At 37.6% G+C, this 16,941-nt stretch overlaps 1 protein-coding gene across 5 annotated transcripts in view; it reads right to left on the bottom strand.

The window, feature by feature from the left end:
• The window catches only part of LOC113519428 (epidermal growth factor receptor kinase substrate 8-like protein 1), a 41,110-nt gene that overhangs the window by 13,619 nt on the left and 10,550 nt on the right, over window positions 1–16,941 (bottom strand). For 4 of the 5 annotated variants that reach the window (XM_026904531.3, XM_026904534.3, XM_026904533.3 and 1 more), the window contains exons 2-5: window positions 6,741–7,045; window positions 6,084–6,154; window positions 5,464–5,678; window positions 2,586–2,694 (exon numbers count right to left, since the gene is read on the bottom strand). In XM_026904531.3, coding sequence (XP_026760332.2) covers window positions 2,586–2,694; window positions 5,464–5,678; window positions 6,084–6,154; window positions 6,741–6,975 — 630 coding nt within the window. In that variant the 5' untranslated portion in view covers window positions 6,976–7,045. Of the gene's footprint in view, window positions 1–2,585; window positions 2,695–5,463; window positions 5,679–6,083; window positions 6,155–6,740; window positions 7,046–14,297; window positions 14,436–16,941 lie in introns of those variants that run through there. The other variant, XM_026904532.3, reaches the window with a different exon arrangement.

Genomic DNA, 16,941 nt, shown 5'->3' with positions numbered 1-16,941 from the left:
CAAAAAGATAAAATCGGCACAAATATATATTGATTTATGTGATTAACTGATTATAGTTCACTCATTAGTACTGTTCAACAATATCACGCGACAGGAACAGACGGACAACTTACAAATGGTAGATGCTATTGGCTGTTTTGTATTGTTGTAGTATATTAAATATATTATACAAAATTAATAAGAAAACAAAAATTGAAAGTTGTGTGTAACTTTACTTTCCTTTAGTCAATTATAAGTATTTTCGTATGATCTCAAGACCACTATATTATTATACTCGTAACAATGCGCACCGGACAACTACAATGAGTGGCTCTTGGAGCCGAGCGTGGGTAGTCGGATGTAGACTCACATTGAGCACGGCGTTCCATTGCTGGCGCGTGTACGTGTGGTACAGCCTGAGCACAGGTGGTTTGGCGGACATGGCGCACCGCCTACAGTATCGCTTGCGCCGGACTGAACGCCGGGCTTCGATCTGCCCTATCTGCCCACCATGTTATCACGCTTCTAATCTAAATCTACCTGATTACCTATCTCCCTCGTTACACCTAATTAGCACACAGCTTGCTGTATACCAGATAACTGAAATCTGTCACACAGTTTGATTCAATATATATGCACTTTTGAAAAGCATATGCGTTTGGTTGAGGTTAGCAAGCTACAGAGATCGATTGGTACACGAGTAGCACTGGTGTGCTGGGTAGCGGAGGAATGCGTTTGTTGTTTTATCAGATCAGTACGATAACTCCCGATATGGCGACTTAGTGCTATCTGTTATTGATTTCTAGATGGTACATATTTTAGTGATCACGTCATGTATTTCGCGAACCTTGAGCTAAAAACAAATCTATCCATTATAAAAATACTTTAATCACTATTAGTCGTGTTTCTTATGCTAAATTAAACATCCGGTTCCCATCTATGTATCAGAGAGGAACATTTATTTGTTTATTTCAACTTTGATGCATAATAAAATTCTATGTACCGATATTTGGCGGACTTAACTTCGGACGTTTTCTTTGGTAGAGTCAAGCGTTTGGCAAACCGAGAAATAGGTAGGCGGTGTATTATTGAATAAAGAAAATATAAAGTTAATACTTAATATATCCATATACTATAAACATATATTTAGACTAACATATAATATTTTAAATAAATATATGTATACATACATGAATAAATACATAAAATATACATAAATACTATAAAAAATAATTAAGTGTATTCGAAGAGCAAATAACAATCTATGACTCAAACAGAGTAACCGGCAAGGTTAGGTTTAAAAGAGATTAATATCATCGTAACAATACTGTAATGTCCCACTACTGGGCACAAAATTTCTTACCATAATAGAAGAAAACTATAGAATAATAGAAGATACCATGCTCGCGACGCGGCTCGTTTTCGAATATTTATGTTTATAGTTAAATTTAATAGTTTGATTCATAGGCAGTTATTTTTTATTAAAAACTGAAACAATCCTATATGATTATTAGCAAAATAGTTGGAAAATTGCATATTTTGACATTTTACGAGTATACACTATTTCCTAAATCAGAACAGGCCATGTAACATCCTATAGGTAATGTAATGGTTAACTAAGCTTTAAATTATATTTTGAATGTTTCTAGATGGAAAATATTTATTTTGATTGTTATAATACGAGTATGTGTGCTGTGTGCATTAATGTACGAGTACCTCTTGCTTGGGTACCTCTGTCCCACTCGTGTTTCAATCGTGAAGCAGTTGTGTTTGCATGGCTGTGTTTCGGTTTGAAGGGTGGGATATGGCGTGAATTTTCTGGGTACAGAGGAATAACACCTGAGTCCTCAGAAATAGCAACGCATGGGGGGTATCATGGGCGAAACAGTATACTCTGTTATGTCCATGGTACTACTCATGTCTATAGGCGACAGTTACCACTTTCCAACAGGTGGGCCGCCAGCTTGTATGCCATTCTAAGTTTTATAAAAAAAAAACCTATACATATCTATGATCATAGACTAAAAAGAACCCTAAGTTACTTAGAGATCAGTCCAGCATTACTTGTAGGAGTAGCTACCTCATATTTGTAATTTACAAGTGTAATCCTTAGTAATATAATAAATGTGAACGTTAGTTTGTTTGTTACCTGTTAGCGCCTCAACGGCTTAACCAATTACTATGAAATTTGGTATAAGTACACGTACACGTAGGTAAATACTTTTAATCCTGATTAATGAATATATCCTCGTCATGCGGACGAAGTCGCGGGTAAAAGCTAGTAAAGAACATATAGTAATATCCAAATTATATTATAATTTAATATACATGTGTGGCAAATAGGGTTATCATTCCAATTTCGCCCATTAAAAAATACCTATGTCAATATTAAACTAAAATAGGTAATATTTTGTGGAAGTCCATATCGACGGTTATCTGATTAGATTCGATTGATTATTTTAATTAATTCCATTACGATTATACATCTACATTGCACGCATATTAATTAATAATAGCGCAATTAAATTAAATGACTAATCAGTTTTACGTCACCTTGTTTACCTGCGCTTTTGTATTTGCGTAAAATAATAATAAATGGTCCTTACCTGCCTGCGCGGTCTCTCCATCTCGGTCTCCCTTTCTCTTTCCCTCTCCCTTTCGCGATCTATGATGAAGTCGCGGTTACCATCGTTGGCGACACTGTTGCCGATGCCCCTGCGCACATTACAAACCGGAATTTTAATTTTACGAGTACAACTTGAACATTCAAGGTTTTTTAGTAAATTATTGCTGATTGTTTGTTATCACAATAAGTTTTTGTTTAGTTTATACAATTAGAAGTAATTAATGATTATAAAAAAAATCACAACACAATAAACAGATTTTTTGATTAAGCCAGTCTTAATAAACCCGTTTTCAACTATCCATTTCAGAGCGACAATCACACAAACAGACACATAAAAACAAAACTTCCAACCTCAAGACACTTTTGCACCTGGGGATCGCGTGTTTCACTGTAGTATTATATACGTACTTGCAATATCACGAAATATAAATTTTCGACTAATATTGCGTAAATATGCTTGCACTATGAGTAAAAGTAATATCGGATGAATGTAAGAGCTGCAAATAACTGTAACCTCACCAGGAGTACGCGGATACGGGCAAGTTAAACAACCGATCGATATAGAACATGGACCGGACGAACAGCTATGAAGAGCAAACGAAACCACTGACTAAAGTTTACTCTGCGTGGCAGTGGAGGAGCCAACTCGGCATCCTAATCGCACACTTAACCTCCACGATAAGATTAACTCGTGCTATGTGCAAGATCGATATGTTCTTCTTTATCTAACAAATGTCGGTCAACGTGAATTATTTCGTAATAACATCCATGGACGAGAGCATCTTGATATTCATACATATATTAAATTACTTGTATTTACTTATAAATGAGTCATTTACTATTCCAAGTTAGATATACCTAATAATAATAAATCCACGTTATTTTCGCAGTAACTCAGTGATTTTTAGTGATCAAAATAGTACAATAATAAATTTACATACTGCTGCGAAAAAAAACAATGATGAAATCTGATATGAATCTCACAGAATAAACAAGCTCATTATGTCATTATATAATTTATTATTTTGAGACGAATTTAGAACAAGACTGACAATATTTAAAGAAATATTTATTTATATATTATTGCCATATAGTATGGTATAGAATAGGCCACCCCTTCCTTTCCTGCGGGTGTCGTAAGAGGTGACTAAAGGACGGCGAGGGATAGGCAGCAGCGTCCCTCTTAAAACATTTCCAAAGCCTAACTACAGTTGCCGTGTGTGCTAAAAGCGTGACAGCTACGAGTACTGGCAAAACCCCCCAAAGGGGAGGCGTATATTCAGCAGTGGGCAGTTAAAGGATGATATGATGATAATTTTGTATATTTCCGGTGGCCTGATTGTAAACCATAAAAATGAATGATGAAAGAAAATAAAAAAATGCTGTAATACAAATACCTCGGCCATATCGCCTGGAAGCACTTACTGGAGAAAGTCGAGGGCATTAAGAAAGAAAAAGAAATCCTATGGATAAAACCCAATACCACAGACTAAAAGTCGAAACAAGCTACAACCATGCTAAAAATTACAAGTTATGTAGGTATCATTCAGAAATTGGCCAAAATTATTAAAATATTCAGTAATGAGTTAACAGCAAAAGGAGGATGGAAGGATTCCTTTAACATTTGCATGTCCTTGAATACTTATAATTATGATCTTTTTGTGTATCTGTTGCAACCAGCTCAACTACTGACACAAATACCATAGCTAATGCTACTATGACATAATTTATTAAAGTTCCAATCTCTTGTTATTTTACATTAATTAATTATAGATTAATAATAGAAAAGAATATTAGTAATGAGACATCTTTATCATTATATATTATCTAGGGGGACATAAGATAGGAAAACTAACGAAGTTGAAGGCCGACACCGGTGATATAATTTCCGCCCCATCAGAGATTTTGAGTGAAATTGAGAAGTTCTATGGACAACTGTACACAAGGTCGTTAACACCGCATACCAATCCCAATAATGACAAAAGAGCTAAAGTCACCCGACACTAATACCGGAAATTGAAATGGCTCTTAAACAGTTTAAAAATGGCACAACATCGAAATTACAGTAGAGTTTCAGAGAGTTCAGAAAACCAAAGAACGACACCCATCCCAGTACAGAAAGTTGTAAGACAAGGTGACGTAATATTCCGAATTTCAAGGTAAGTAAAAGTCGGTAAGTCAAATTTCGACCGTGAGGTCAACCAAAGAATTCATCTCGGTTAGGCATCGTTTGAAAAACTACGCCACATCTTCTAATCGAAATATATCCAAAATTGAAGATGAAAGAAGGTCAGTACGAGATGCCAGTTTTTTTTTATTGGATGAAAATAGAATGGTAACCCCGCCTGCGCTAACGGGATACGCTGGCGGGGCACCAGTGAAAGGTGATCGATGAGAATGAAAACAAGCCAGTTAGCCCATCATGATGAATTTATCTGGAATTAATCATGATAGTTTCCAGGGGGAACCGCGAGCAGGTCGACCTGCTTGGGTATATTGCTAGCAATGGGATTCTCAGTCTCCATTACTAACAATCTCTTTCCCCCCTAACGTGATGCCAGTTATGACCTACGGAACCAAAACATGGTCCTACATGTAAATGTATGTAAATGTTTGAAGTTACTCAGCGAGCTGTGGAGAGGGTTAAGCTTGTAGTTTCTTTACGTGACAAAATCTGAAATGAGAATATTCGCAAAAGAACCAAAGTGAACGACATAACTCGAGAGATAAGTAAGCTGGGGCAATGGGCTAGTCACATAGCTCGAAGAACCGATAATCGGTGGAAGAGAAAGTTTCTTGAGTGGCGACCCCATACGGACAAACGCAGTACCACTTAAGTACTGTTATAAAATGCTTACTTGAGTGCATTGAGCTCCTCAACCAGGGTCTGTGCGCCGACGTCGTGGCACTGGAAAATGTGCAGCTCGCGGCGCGGCGCGGCGTCGCCGTGTTGCGAGGCGGCCGGCGCACCCACCACGAACGCCAGCACGTTGTTGTACAGCTCCGCGGGCTCCGGCGACGTGAACGCCGTCGGCGAGTGCACCCACGACGCTGGGAACCGCTCCATTATTGACTGCAACAACAACAGTGGGTTTCTTGTGATTTTTGGATGCTTAGAATGGCAAACAAGTTGACGTCCAACCTAATCGAAAGTGCGTATTTGTCGGTTATAGACATGCACCTGGAACACTTCATACATTACCAATCTTAGCAACTACGGTATTATTTAATATACATCCCAGTAAGATTGATGAGATTATGAGAACATTACCATTCTATACTATTTGTTTGCATTTCATAATATTACAAAATCATATATCTACAAGAATAAATATTTTTGAATATCCTGAATATTTAGTGCTGATTTCTAAATACAATATATTGTATTTAATATTATTTGAAGAATAAACAATATATGTTATTGCCTGCTACATAAAATAATTAAACAAAGAACATACTATAATTAAATTGAACATACCCCAGTCTCGTAATCCATGACTAGCACCCACTGGCCGTCCAGACACAGCTGCATTTTTTGACTCCATATTCCTGAAACATGAAATTATTTCATTAGAGTACATAACATTCACCTGCTGTTTTTATTTGGATGTTTTTAACAGAATATTTTTGTGTATAACTTGAAAATTTCGTGTGGCAAATAATTAGATAGATAGATGCCCTTTATTATTTCTTCCAAAAGATTACAATAGTAAAATTATTATACCATACATACAAACAATTTCAAAAAATGATCACACTGAGAAAACAATGGGCGGCTTTATTACTAAAAGCAATAGACTTAGTATACCATACTACGTACTATCTAAGGCTAAAACGATCTCTTCCAGGCAACCTTTAGATCGAGAGGAGTCAGTTTGATCGGAGGCACGATGAGAATTCTGTTATTTTTAAATACATATGGTATACTCATAGTAGACGGTATACTTGATAACAAGTAAGTGATGTCTCCTATGAACATGAATACCTTATATTATGGTTATACTCGCAAATGTGACGCCCCTGTTACCACTCATTCGCTGATATTCGTGAGGGCAAAGATGATGATGGAAACACAAAAACATTCCATATAATAACGCCCGTATAGGATGTTAATGTTCATGTTCGGCATACTGACCGTTAGTTTTCTCCAGCTGGAGAAGCCTCCGCATGCCGTCCGCAGGGTACACTATCCCCGTTTCCCTGGTGACGGTGAAGGTGGCGAGATGTTCCAGCACGTACGCGGTCCTTTCGCCATCGGCGCGGTCTCCTCCGCCGCCGGGACCCCCGCGAAGGCCTGCTATCTCCTCGAACTCGTCCAGCGCGCGCTGGGCGCTGCGCGAGGTTCCACTGCCCGCGCTCCGCAGCGCCATCTTGCTTCTTTTAATATCACGCGCCAACACCCATCACAGTGGGTTCTCTCTTTTGGGTTTATCCCGTTATCTGGAATAGGAAAATGACACGTTCAATTGTTTATAAATATTAACTACCTTCAGGGTACTCAGAATAACCAGCAAAAACTGTAGAATAATAAATTTAACAAATTCTGTTTAGAAAATGTTTGACTCATTGATGTAATATTTCGAAGTAGTCCGAGACATTATAAAATCCACCCAATCAATTTTAGTTTCCATCCGTCTATACTGCCAGTCACCTGGCCAGCATGGTTATATTAGTATAATATGATTATCATACTTTTATTGAGACTCGTATCCAGCAATGAGACATTGTGTACATTATTTGTTAGGACACTGATGACGATACACGCTAGACAGATGGATGTGAACACTTCGCTTCGTAACTGTAGGTGTACAGTTACGAAAACTAGGAGTGTTTGTTACCTAACGAAGTACATGTTTAAAGCTAACGAAATATTTAGAGAAATAAACCCGAGTATTAGCGCTCATTCAGAGCCATTAGCGCCTACTTAAGAGAAACGTAGGTGAGTAGTACCGGACGCGGCGGTGAGCGGCGGAGAAACTGCGTGCGTGCCGCGCATAGCGACCAGCTGCTCAGCTGGTCGCTATGATGATGACGGAGCCATGGGATTTATTAGACACGTGGCCAACGAAACCGTGGCATTTCGTACATTATAAAGGAAGTGGTGTACTCTCGCTTTAGATTTGTTAAATACCAGTCATATCAAATACTATTACTTTCTTTTTCTGTCATATTTTCATGTATATATTATTTTTATTACTATATCAATAACAATAATAGTTTATTTGCTCAAATATGGGTTTTATAGATGATAAATTTTTTTTTATGGGTGAAAATGGCATGGTAGCCCCGTCTGCGCTATCGGTATACACTGGCGGGGTACCAGTGAGGGATAATAGGTGAGGATGAAAAGGCAGGTCACTTAGCCTATCATGACGAATTCAACGATAAATTTGTCACGATAGTTTCCAGGGTAAACCGCGTGGAGGTCGACCTGATGACATTGATAGCAACGGGGACTAACCTCCTCATTACTAACAATCCCTTCCCCCAGATGGTACATTAAAATGTACCATAAATAGTACGCCTCTATATTTTACGTACACGGCATGCAAATCTACTTTTAATATCAATACTGGTAAAATTCCATTATAGAAGATAGAAAATAGAAAAATAAAATAATTCTTATATCAAAATTGGTCTTGTCTATTTTCTCATGGGAATACAGTGCAGTAATTTATTGTTTGTTTAAATTTTAAAACCATCTGTCATATAGTAATTTTAGTCATTCATTATATTCTTTATTTATTATTACTAAAATACATTTATAAATACTGTTTAATCAGAAGTATCAAGACATACTTCGTTGCGCGTGCTAGGCTTTATATTCGGGTTGTCATCACTACGTCTGGGCATCCCAAAACTACGTTAATTATTTGGTCATATAGATAAAAAATCCAATTAAAGTTTATAATTAAAAAAAAATCAAATTGAATTTTGCGTTACAGTTTTAATGAGCAATATTTGAAAGAGCATTTTGTCAAAGCGTAATTGAATGCGTATGTATATTTATGTAAAGGCAATTTCATCAAGCCTCTTGACTGTGCCAGCCGTGAGTTACGTTGTCGCTGATTGTCCCACAGTAGGCAGTCCATGCGGTGCGGGTGTCTACCAGCACGGGTACTGGCACTAAGAGCATGCACTCGTGTTGTGGCAGCGCTTGTTAATGTATCGACGACATACCGGCGGAGGCTCGAGAGCCACCTGACAAACCACTTTCGTATCTTCCAACTGTGGAACAGGTTTGTTGGGATTACATTAATCTGACCTACCTCGCGGCCTCCTCGCCGCGTGAATACAAACGTGGAATTGATATGAAATGTTCTCTCCAATATACCATTGAACTATACATAATATAACACTTGGAAATACCATTTCTTCCTAATATTGCAAATGTGATAATGCGATTATTTCTTTTCGCCTCTTGCTGCCAACCATAGTAGTGTATAGCATCAGAGAAATGGATTGTTAATAATGCAAATGCAAGTCCCCCATTATTATACATAGACCGGTCGACCTCCACGCGGTCTCTTTAAACCATCGTGGTTGATTGTCAATGAATTCGCTATTATGAAGAAACTGATAAAAAAACTGACTTCAATTGAGGTAAAACCAATTATTTTGTTTTAAAAACTAAACTATTTTTAAACTAAATTAAAAACTAAACTAGATTTTGATAATATTTCTATGGGATCTGTTAGTATATCCTTTCGGAGGCTACTTTTAATCACAGTTAAGCGGCTACAATTACAGCTATAGCTAGTCATTAATAAATCTGAAAAAAAAAATTAAAATTTAATGTCCTGTGTGAGGGGGAAATGGATTAGCAATGGAGTTTCATAACCTCATTGCTAGAAATATACCCTGTCAGGTCGACCTCCACGTGGTTCCCCCTGGAAACCATCGTGAACAATTCTTGTTGAATTCGTCACGATGGGCTAACTGACCTACTTCATCTTTGACCTATCATCCTTCACTGGTATCTCGGCGGTGTATACCGATAGCGCGGGTGGGGTTACTATTTTATTATCACCCATAAAAATATATATATATCCCGTATGATTATGACGTGGGATAGTACACGTCGCAAATGTTGAAGTATGTGGTGCTACGTGCTAGTTCTCCCACGGCCCGCGCGCCGCCTCGCCGCCTCGCCGCCTCACCGCCCGCTACCAAACAAACCCACTATAATAGGACGCCATTGTGTAAAGTGTGAGTCACCGGCACCATCGTACCGATGTACACACCAACTGCCGCCTCGCCTTATCACGACCTATTATACTATCGCGCGAGGCACCGCACCGGGCCGCTGTGAATACTCCTAGGACTTAGCTACCTACGCGGCATTCGTATCTAGCTACAAGGATGTACGGCGCGATAACGAGCGAATTAAATTAATACTTACGCATAAAATATACAATAAGAGATAATAAAAGACATGTTTCTTATGAAGGATTTAGATTAGGATTATTATTTATTTGAAAATAAAAACCTAGAACAAATAGACCTTAGTGTTTATAAAATTTGTTTAAAACTATTACAGGAATAATTAAAGCAATAATCTCGTCCGTTCTTCTTAACTTACGTTTAATAGCGGTGGATTTGTAAAAAATCGAAGCGAAGTTTTTTGTACTAATTGATATTTTCTTCAATATTGTAGAACATACTTTTGTTCTATCACCAATAGTTTCCGCAGCGCACGCGACCAAAGATATTTTAACATTTTTCTTTTACATCTTAAGTTACATTACTAAAGCTTTAGTAAGGATCCCTAATCTTTTCTAGTATTAAATATAGTCTATGTTACTTATGTAGCTTTCTAATGGTGAAAGAATTTTTGAAATCGGCAAAGTAGTTTTTGAGTTTATTCATTACAAACATACACACAAAAATACAAATCTTTCTTCTTTATAATACTCGTATTAGTGTAGATTACTATGTTTTCCAAACAATATTCAAAGATTGTTGGGAAATAATAAAATTAATTTAAAAACAACTGTTTTGTACAGTAGTCGTGTACCGGCGAGCTCGTTTCCTATGTTGTTAGCGCATAAGAGAGCGGTGCGCGCGTCCCTGCAGTACGTGCGCGAGTCACGTGGCACAGCGCGCTCCTGTGAACGACATCAACGCGAACAGTCGGAACTTTGTTCAGGGGAACGTAATAACATAAAGGCAACACTATTGTGCACTTCTTATACTACGCACTGTAGTGGACCCTGTCCCTGTGGCTACATACCGAATTAGTACAGAGCACAGTTTACCTGTAGCTGCAGCAAACAATCGACACTTTTTTGTGATATTTGAGAATGTTTGGAGTTCTTATTTGCTGAGAAGATTTCGTAGGAAGCTATTATATCTTTTTATATCAATTTAAATTAAATAATTTCATATTCATTTTAATACAATTTCACTATTATTTTAAAGTAATGTTTTATAATTGCTTCGAAATAGAAATGCTGTTATGTTTTTTTTTATTAAATAAAAACATCCTTTAATAAATAAGTACCACGTTAATTTTTCTTCAAAAAAATTGTAAACTCCATTAAAAATAATTTATACTTAATTTCAGTTGTTTCTATTTGCGTATTACGAGTGTGTATGTAATAGATAATTGTTATGTGATTGTTGCAATGTAAGTAAGAAATATGAACACGACAGTGTGAACTGAAGCGCGGAGGCGAGGCATGCCGTGCAGCTTATGGATGCTCTGTATGATCGCAACTAGCATTGTACTCGTATGCAGCACGGGAGTCGGGCCGCGGGCCGCCGAGCCCACGCGCGCCGCCCGCCATCGCCTGACTCATGGCTCAATGCCATTATTTATATTATCAATGTATAAGATCTAATATACAATATATTGCCATGTGGTCCCGCCATGGAACGGGCCACCCCTTCCTTTCCCGTGAGTGTAGTAAGGGGCGATTAAGGGAACTAAACGGTTGAGAGATGGGCAGCAGCGCAGCGTCTCTTTCAAGATATGACCAAAGTCTAACTGCGGTTTCCTTTCCACCTGCCAAGTGTGGCAGCTACTGACAAAACCTCCCAACAGGAAAAGGCCTCATGTCCAGCAGTGGACAGTTAACGGCTGAAATAATATGACGAATGTATATTAGATATCATAAGTAAATACCACTGGTTATATTACATAGCACCATCGAGACCAAATTAAACAAAACTTGTGGTATGGACTCTGCCATGGACACTAGACCACACTATGTAGTAGTTTTTTCTTTTTAATTGGTGATAGTGAAATGGTAACCCCACCCGCGCTATCAGTATACACGGGCGGGGCACCAGTGAAAATGATAGGTGAGAATAAAGCAGGTCAGTTAGCCCATCGTGACGAATTCAACAAGAATTATTCACAATGGTTTCTAGGGGGTATCACGTGAAGGTCGACCTAATAGGGCATATTGCTAGCAATAGGACTGTCAAGTCCCCCCTACCCTCCAATTATGTAGTAATATACAGGTTGGTCACATAGCTTGAAGAACCGACAACCGATTGGGAAAGTTCTTGAGTGGCAACCCCGTACGGGCTAACGCATTGTAGGGCGACTCCCCACTAGATGGAGTGTCAACCTCAAATGTATTGCAGGGAGTCAGTGGATGCAGGTGGCTCAGGACCGTTCTTTATGGTAGTTTATGGGGGAGGCCTATATTCAGCACTGGATGGATAATGGCTGAGATGATGATGACACAGTAGTGCTACCTTTAAGTCATGGTGTAGGTGTAACCTGATTGTATATTTTATTAACTAACTCAGCAAATATTGTTTAGCTCCCTACCGCCATCCATCGGGTCTATTTTTTCTCATCAAGAAAAAAAAACTATCTCTCAATTTGAAGCAAATATATGTTTATAAAATTTCTAATTTAGGCTGCAAAGTTGCATTCGATACTGATATACATGGACAGACGTTAACACAGAGAGACATGAGGAAACTGAAAGTATTTATACCTATTAAACATTCGACTACGCAACCCAAGAGATATTTGTAACATTAATAACTTTCGGGAATTTTTTTAAACGAACGCACATATTAATTGTGGTAATCAATAACTTTATCATTAACTTAATAATACCCGATTAACCGCAAACTATACAACTGGTAAACTGCGCCTAATTGTTAGGTAACTATGTAGTTCCGTTCGGTTTATGTATTACATCATTTCAGGAAAATATCGCAGCTAAATGATTATCGCTAATGTTATTGTTATATTACAACTAGTCTTTACCCGCAACTTCGTCCGCGTGACCGGCTACGTTGCTTGATCGAAATATAAAGCAATTTTTAAGATTCACTCCCAAATATGATACTGTAACACATATATACAAAATGACGATTTGTTGAGACGTTAAGGCGTCAAGACATAATAAACAAATACACTTTCACATTTATAATATTCATCATCATACCAGCCTTTAACTGTCCACTGTTGAACATAGACCTCCCCCTTGGGAGGTTTTGACAGTAATTGCCGCGCTTGGCAGGCAGATTGGCAACCGGAGCTAGGCTTTGAAGATGTTTTAAAAGGGACGCTGCTGCCCGTCCCCTGCCTTTCTTTAGACGCCTCTTACGACACCCACGGGACAGAAAAGGGTGGCCTATTCTATATAGCGGGATTACACGGCAATATTAATAGTATACCAATATAAATAAATATATACAGTTATAATGTTAGTAAGGATTAATACGACCAATCCAAGCTCTTTCTCCTTATAATGCGAAGGTATTAAATCTTCCTTGTTCTTGTTCAACCGCAATGAAAATACGTATATTATATACCCTTCAAGACGAGTAACAAATAAACTAACATATTATTCATCGCTCTACAACTTTTACCTATTCGCATAACAAGGCCTTACATTTTACTATGCATGCCTACTACAGCACTAATTTAGTTGATTACCTACGCTTAAAAATAGAACTTAAATTGGCAAAATTATACTTAATTATACTAAGCAATTAATTGTGTTGCTATCTTGTATAACACATCATTTAACATATAACAGAATAAGGCTGGATTTTAGTTGTAACACAATATCAGTGTTTTGCTCTTTTGAGGGCAAAACAATAAACTGAGTTGCGACAATTTTGTGTTACTATAATATATAGCACACGCATGAAAGGAGAAAATTGTTTCTGCTTCACGGTAGAAATACGAATGGGACAGAGGTGCCCAAGCAAACGACTTTTATACAAAGTGTCTTGGTGGAAATGGCAAAGAATGAGGGGCATCATGAGCGTCGCAGTATATTCTGTTCATAGATATAAGGCGACTGTTTTAATCATGTGGGCCATCAGTTTGTTGGCCATTTTAAATATCATAAAAACAGGTCAAGTACATAATATTAATGCAACGTCATTGTATATTAACAAATAAATAGTATTTAAAAAAAATTGTAATTGCCTTGTTTGATAAACGTATAGTAAATATATAGCATGGAGAAGGACATAAGATACTTATAATGGCGATCAGTCAACACATATATACCAGATGTCCGGACAATGTTGCGGACACAGTTAGTAATTAAAAAAAAACTGTGAATATATTTCGTGCTGAAAGGAGACGAGCGGAGCGGACGCACCGGTGAAGAATACGAGTAATATAACAATTATTGGTGGCGATGTAACGCGAACTGCACGGTATGAATACACACGCAAGGTCACCGCGCATACACATCATACTTACAAGTGATGTACGGACGCTCTAATAGATTTGGACACGTTCCACGATGCACTTAGCGAAGTTCACCTCTGTTGTGAGGAACGCGGCACGATCATGCTAAATATTATAGATATTACTCACTACAGGCACATTGATCACTTCTCGTACCTACGATTCTGTGACATTTTAAGAGACATTCCAATCATTCCGCGTTCCAAATACGTATATGTTCAATGGAATGTAATAATGTAATAGGAAACAATTCTTCGTTTATCGATATGTGTGTGTGTGTGTGTGTGTGTGTGTGTGTGTGTGTGTGTGTGTGTGTGTGTGTGTGTGTGTGTGTGTGTGTGTGTGTTCGAGTGTGTGTGTGTTCTTGATTCAAATTTTTACAAAGTAAAATATATTATTTAATATATTTGTATAATTTTTAATTTTATCTTCATAACAATAGACACAAATTCATTATATAAATTATTATTCTTTATATTCACTCGTAGTTTAATCACAGTAGTAAAAGTGGAATTACTTTATGCACTGTTGTCCTTGTTGTGAACATACATATAAATTATCGTAATCCATCCATTATCCACATGCGTAGCATTAACAAGATATGAATGTACGTGTATTTGTTAAAGTATCGAAGTCATTACTGTGATATGTGAATCATTTAGAATTGGAAAATATTTGGTCACTGTACAAGGACAATACTGACAAATTATTAGTTTAGAAAACTTGACGAACCTACTCGTATTTCTGTCGCAAAAATTATGTCTTAATTTAATTCTATCGAAGACAATTTATTGCAGGCGTGTGAGGGTGTCGTCCTCTGGTGCCAATATATAGATAGGTAAATAGATATATACCTAATTAGGTGCAAATTGAAAATCAGCGCTGAACGAACAGCGCTGAACGTCCAGCAAAAGCTGAGTTTGTACCTATTGCCAGGCACGCGGATACTATAAAATGTATTTATTTATTTATATGTACATTATAATTTCTGTACCATATTTGTAAAGAATGGCAATAAATTTATTATTATTTACATAATTTATTTGCATTACTTACAGCACACAAATTATAACAGACACAGATATACATAAAAAGCGTGATATGAGAAATGATTAAAATAAAATACATAAAGCCAAGTACAATTTTTCCTTTTGTGCGTGTGCCATAACAATACAAAATGGTCACAACTCAGTTTATTGCTTCGCCCTCAAAAGAGCAAAGCACTGATATTCTGTTGTGGCCAAAGGGAATAGGGTAACAATAGTTTCTAGGCCGCCCTCGTTCTATACGTAGCCTGTGACGTAGCTAACTTCCACTGTAATAGTGAAAAAATTGTGTGTTGAGTATAAGAAAAATGTTACTTAATACATAGTAAATGAAATCAAGCCGTGTGTGGTCACAGCATAGAATGGGCCACATCTTCCTTTCCCGTGGGTGTTGTAACAGGCGACGTAGGGAACTTAAAGACCACGGGATGGGCAGCAGCGTCCCTCTTAAAACATCAGCAAGAGCTTAAGTGTCGTTGCCAACCCACCTGCCAAACTTGGCAACTACTTGCCAGTAGTTGCCACGTTTGGCATAAATACGGCATCTATTAAAAGGGGTCTTACCCTTTTTATGGGACATTTTTATACAATTAACGGCTGATATGATGATGAAGAGAAAACAAGTAATTTGAATTCATATAAATGAAGCCTTTGTTGATATAAGCGTCAATTTATTCACAAGTCATCGCACAGCATCGTCGAGCTGAGCTATAGTAGTGTTGCTATAGTATGGAAATCTTAATGTGAATAAACTTTTTATAAGCCCTTTTGATTCGTGACTTTCACGATCAATTTGTCCATAATCATGCACGCGCCTACGGACTTCTAGTTTCGTTTTGTAAGCGATACAATGTTGTCTATATGGGATCGTCGATCGTATTACTCGTACATTGCAAGGTACGCGAACTATTACCCAACTGCTCAAGTAAGTAATTAAGGGTAATCACTAATCTTAATTGGAAGTGTATTTGTTATTTTTCCATAATACAAGACTTGCTAAAAATTTTTATCAAACGGAGTTTCAATTCAACGAAATAGGGTAAAACATATCTCGTTTTGTAACGATTAAGTAGATGATTGTTATGATTAAAATGTAGGCCAACACGACTGTACGGTTAACGTCCCCGGACGGCGCTTGCAAGTGTAAATATTTCTATGATATCACCTGTTTGCTCGCCAACAATATTCTCCGCTTTTAATCTCAAATAGAGAGAGAGAGAGATAATGTAACGCGATAATGCACGTGTCGCGCGACATGCTGTAATTTTACGTTTTATTACGGAATTATAATTTTAAAACCGATAAGGACAGCACTATTTCCTCACTAAAACTCAAAAGGAACTATTTAAGCTACATCCATAACAATTCAATATAGTCCCATGGCTAAGCAGTGTGTCTAAGATACTTGGCTACACAATATTATAACGCCTGCTTGCTACACGTTTTTTTTTTTTATTTTCTGTTGACGAATGATTACGCAGTGTAGGACGACCCCCCACTAGATGAAGTGACGATCTCAAATACATTGTAGGGAGTCAGTGGATGCAGGTGGCTCAGAACCTTTCTTTATGGCAGTTTATGGGGGAGGTTTATGTCCAGCAGTGGACGGA

This window comes from Galleria mellonella, unplaced genomic scaffold (assembly GCF_026898425.1).
Source record: "Galleria mellonella isolate WM207_F2 unplaced genomic scaffold, CSIRO_AGI_GalMel_v1 utg8921, whole genome shotgun sequence".
NCBI lineage: Eukaryota > Metazoa > Arthropoda > Insecta > Lepidoptera > Pyralidae > Galleria > Galleria mellonella.
The sequence above is the reverse complement of the archived record's forward strand: the minus strand, read 5'-3'. Positions and strand labels throughout refer to the sequence as shown.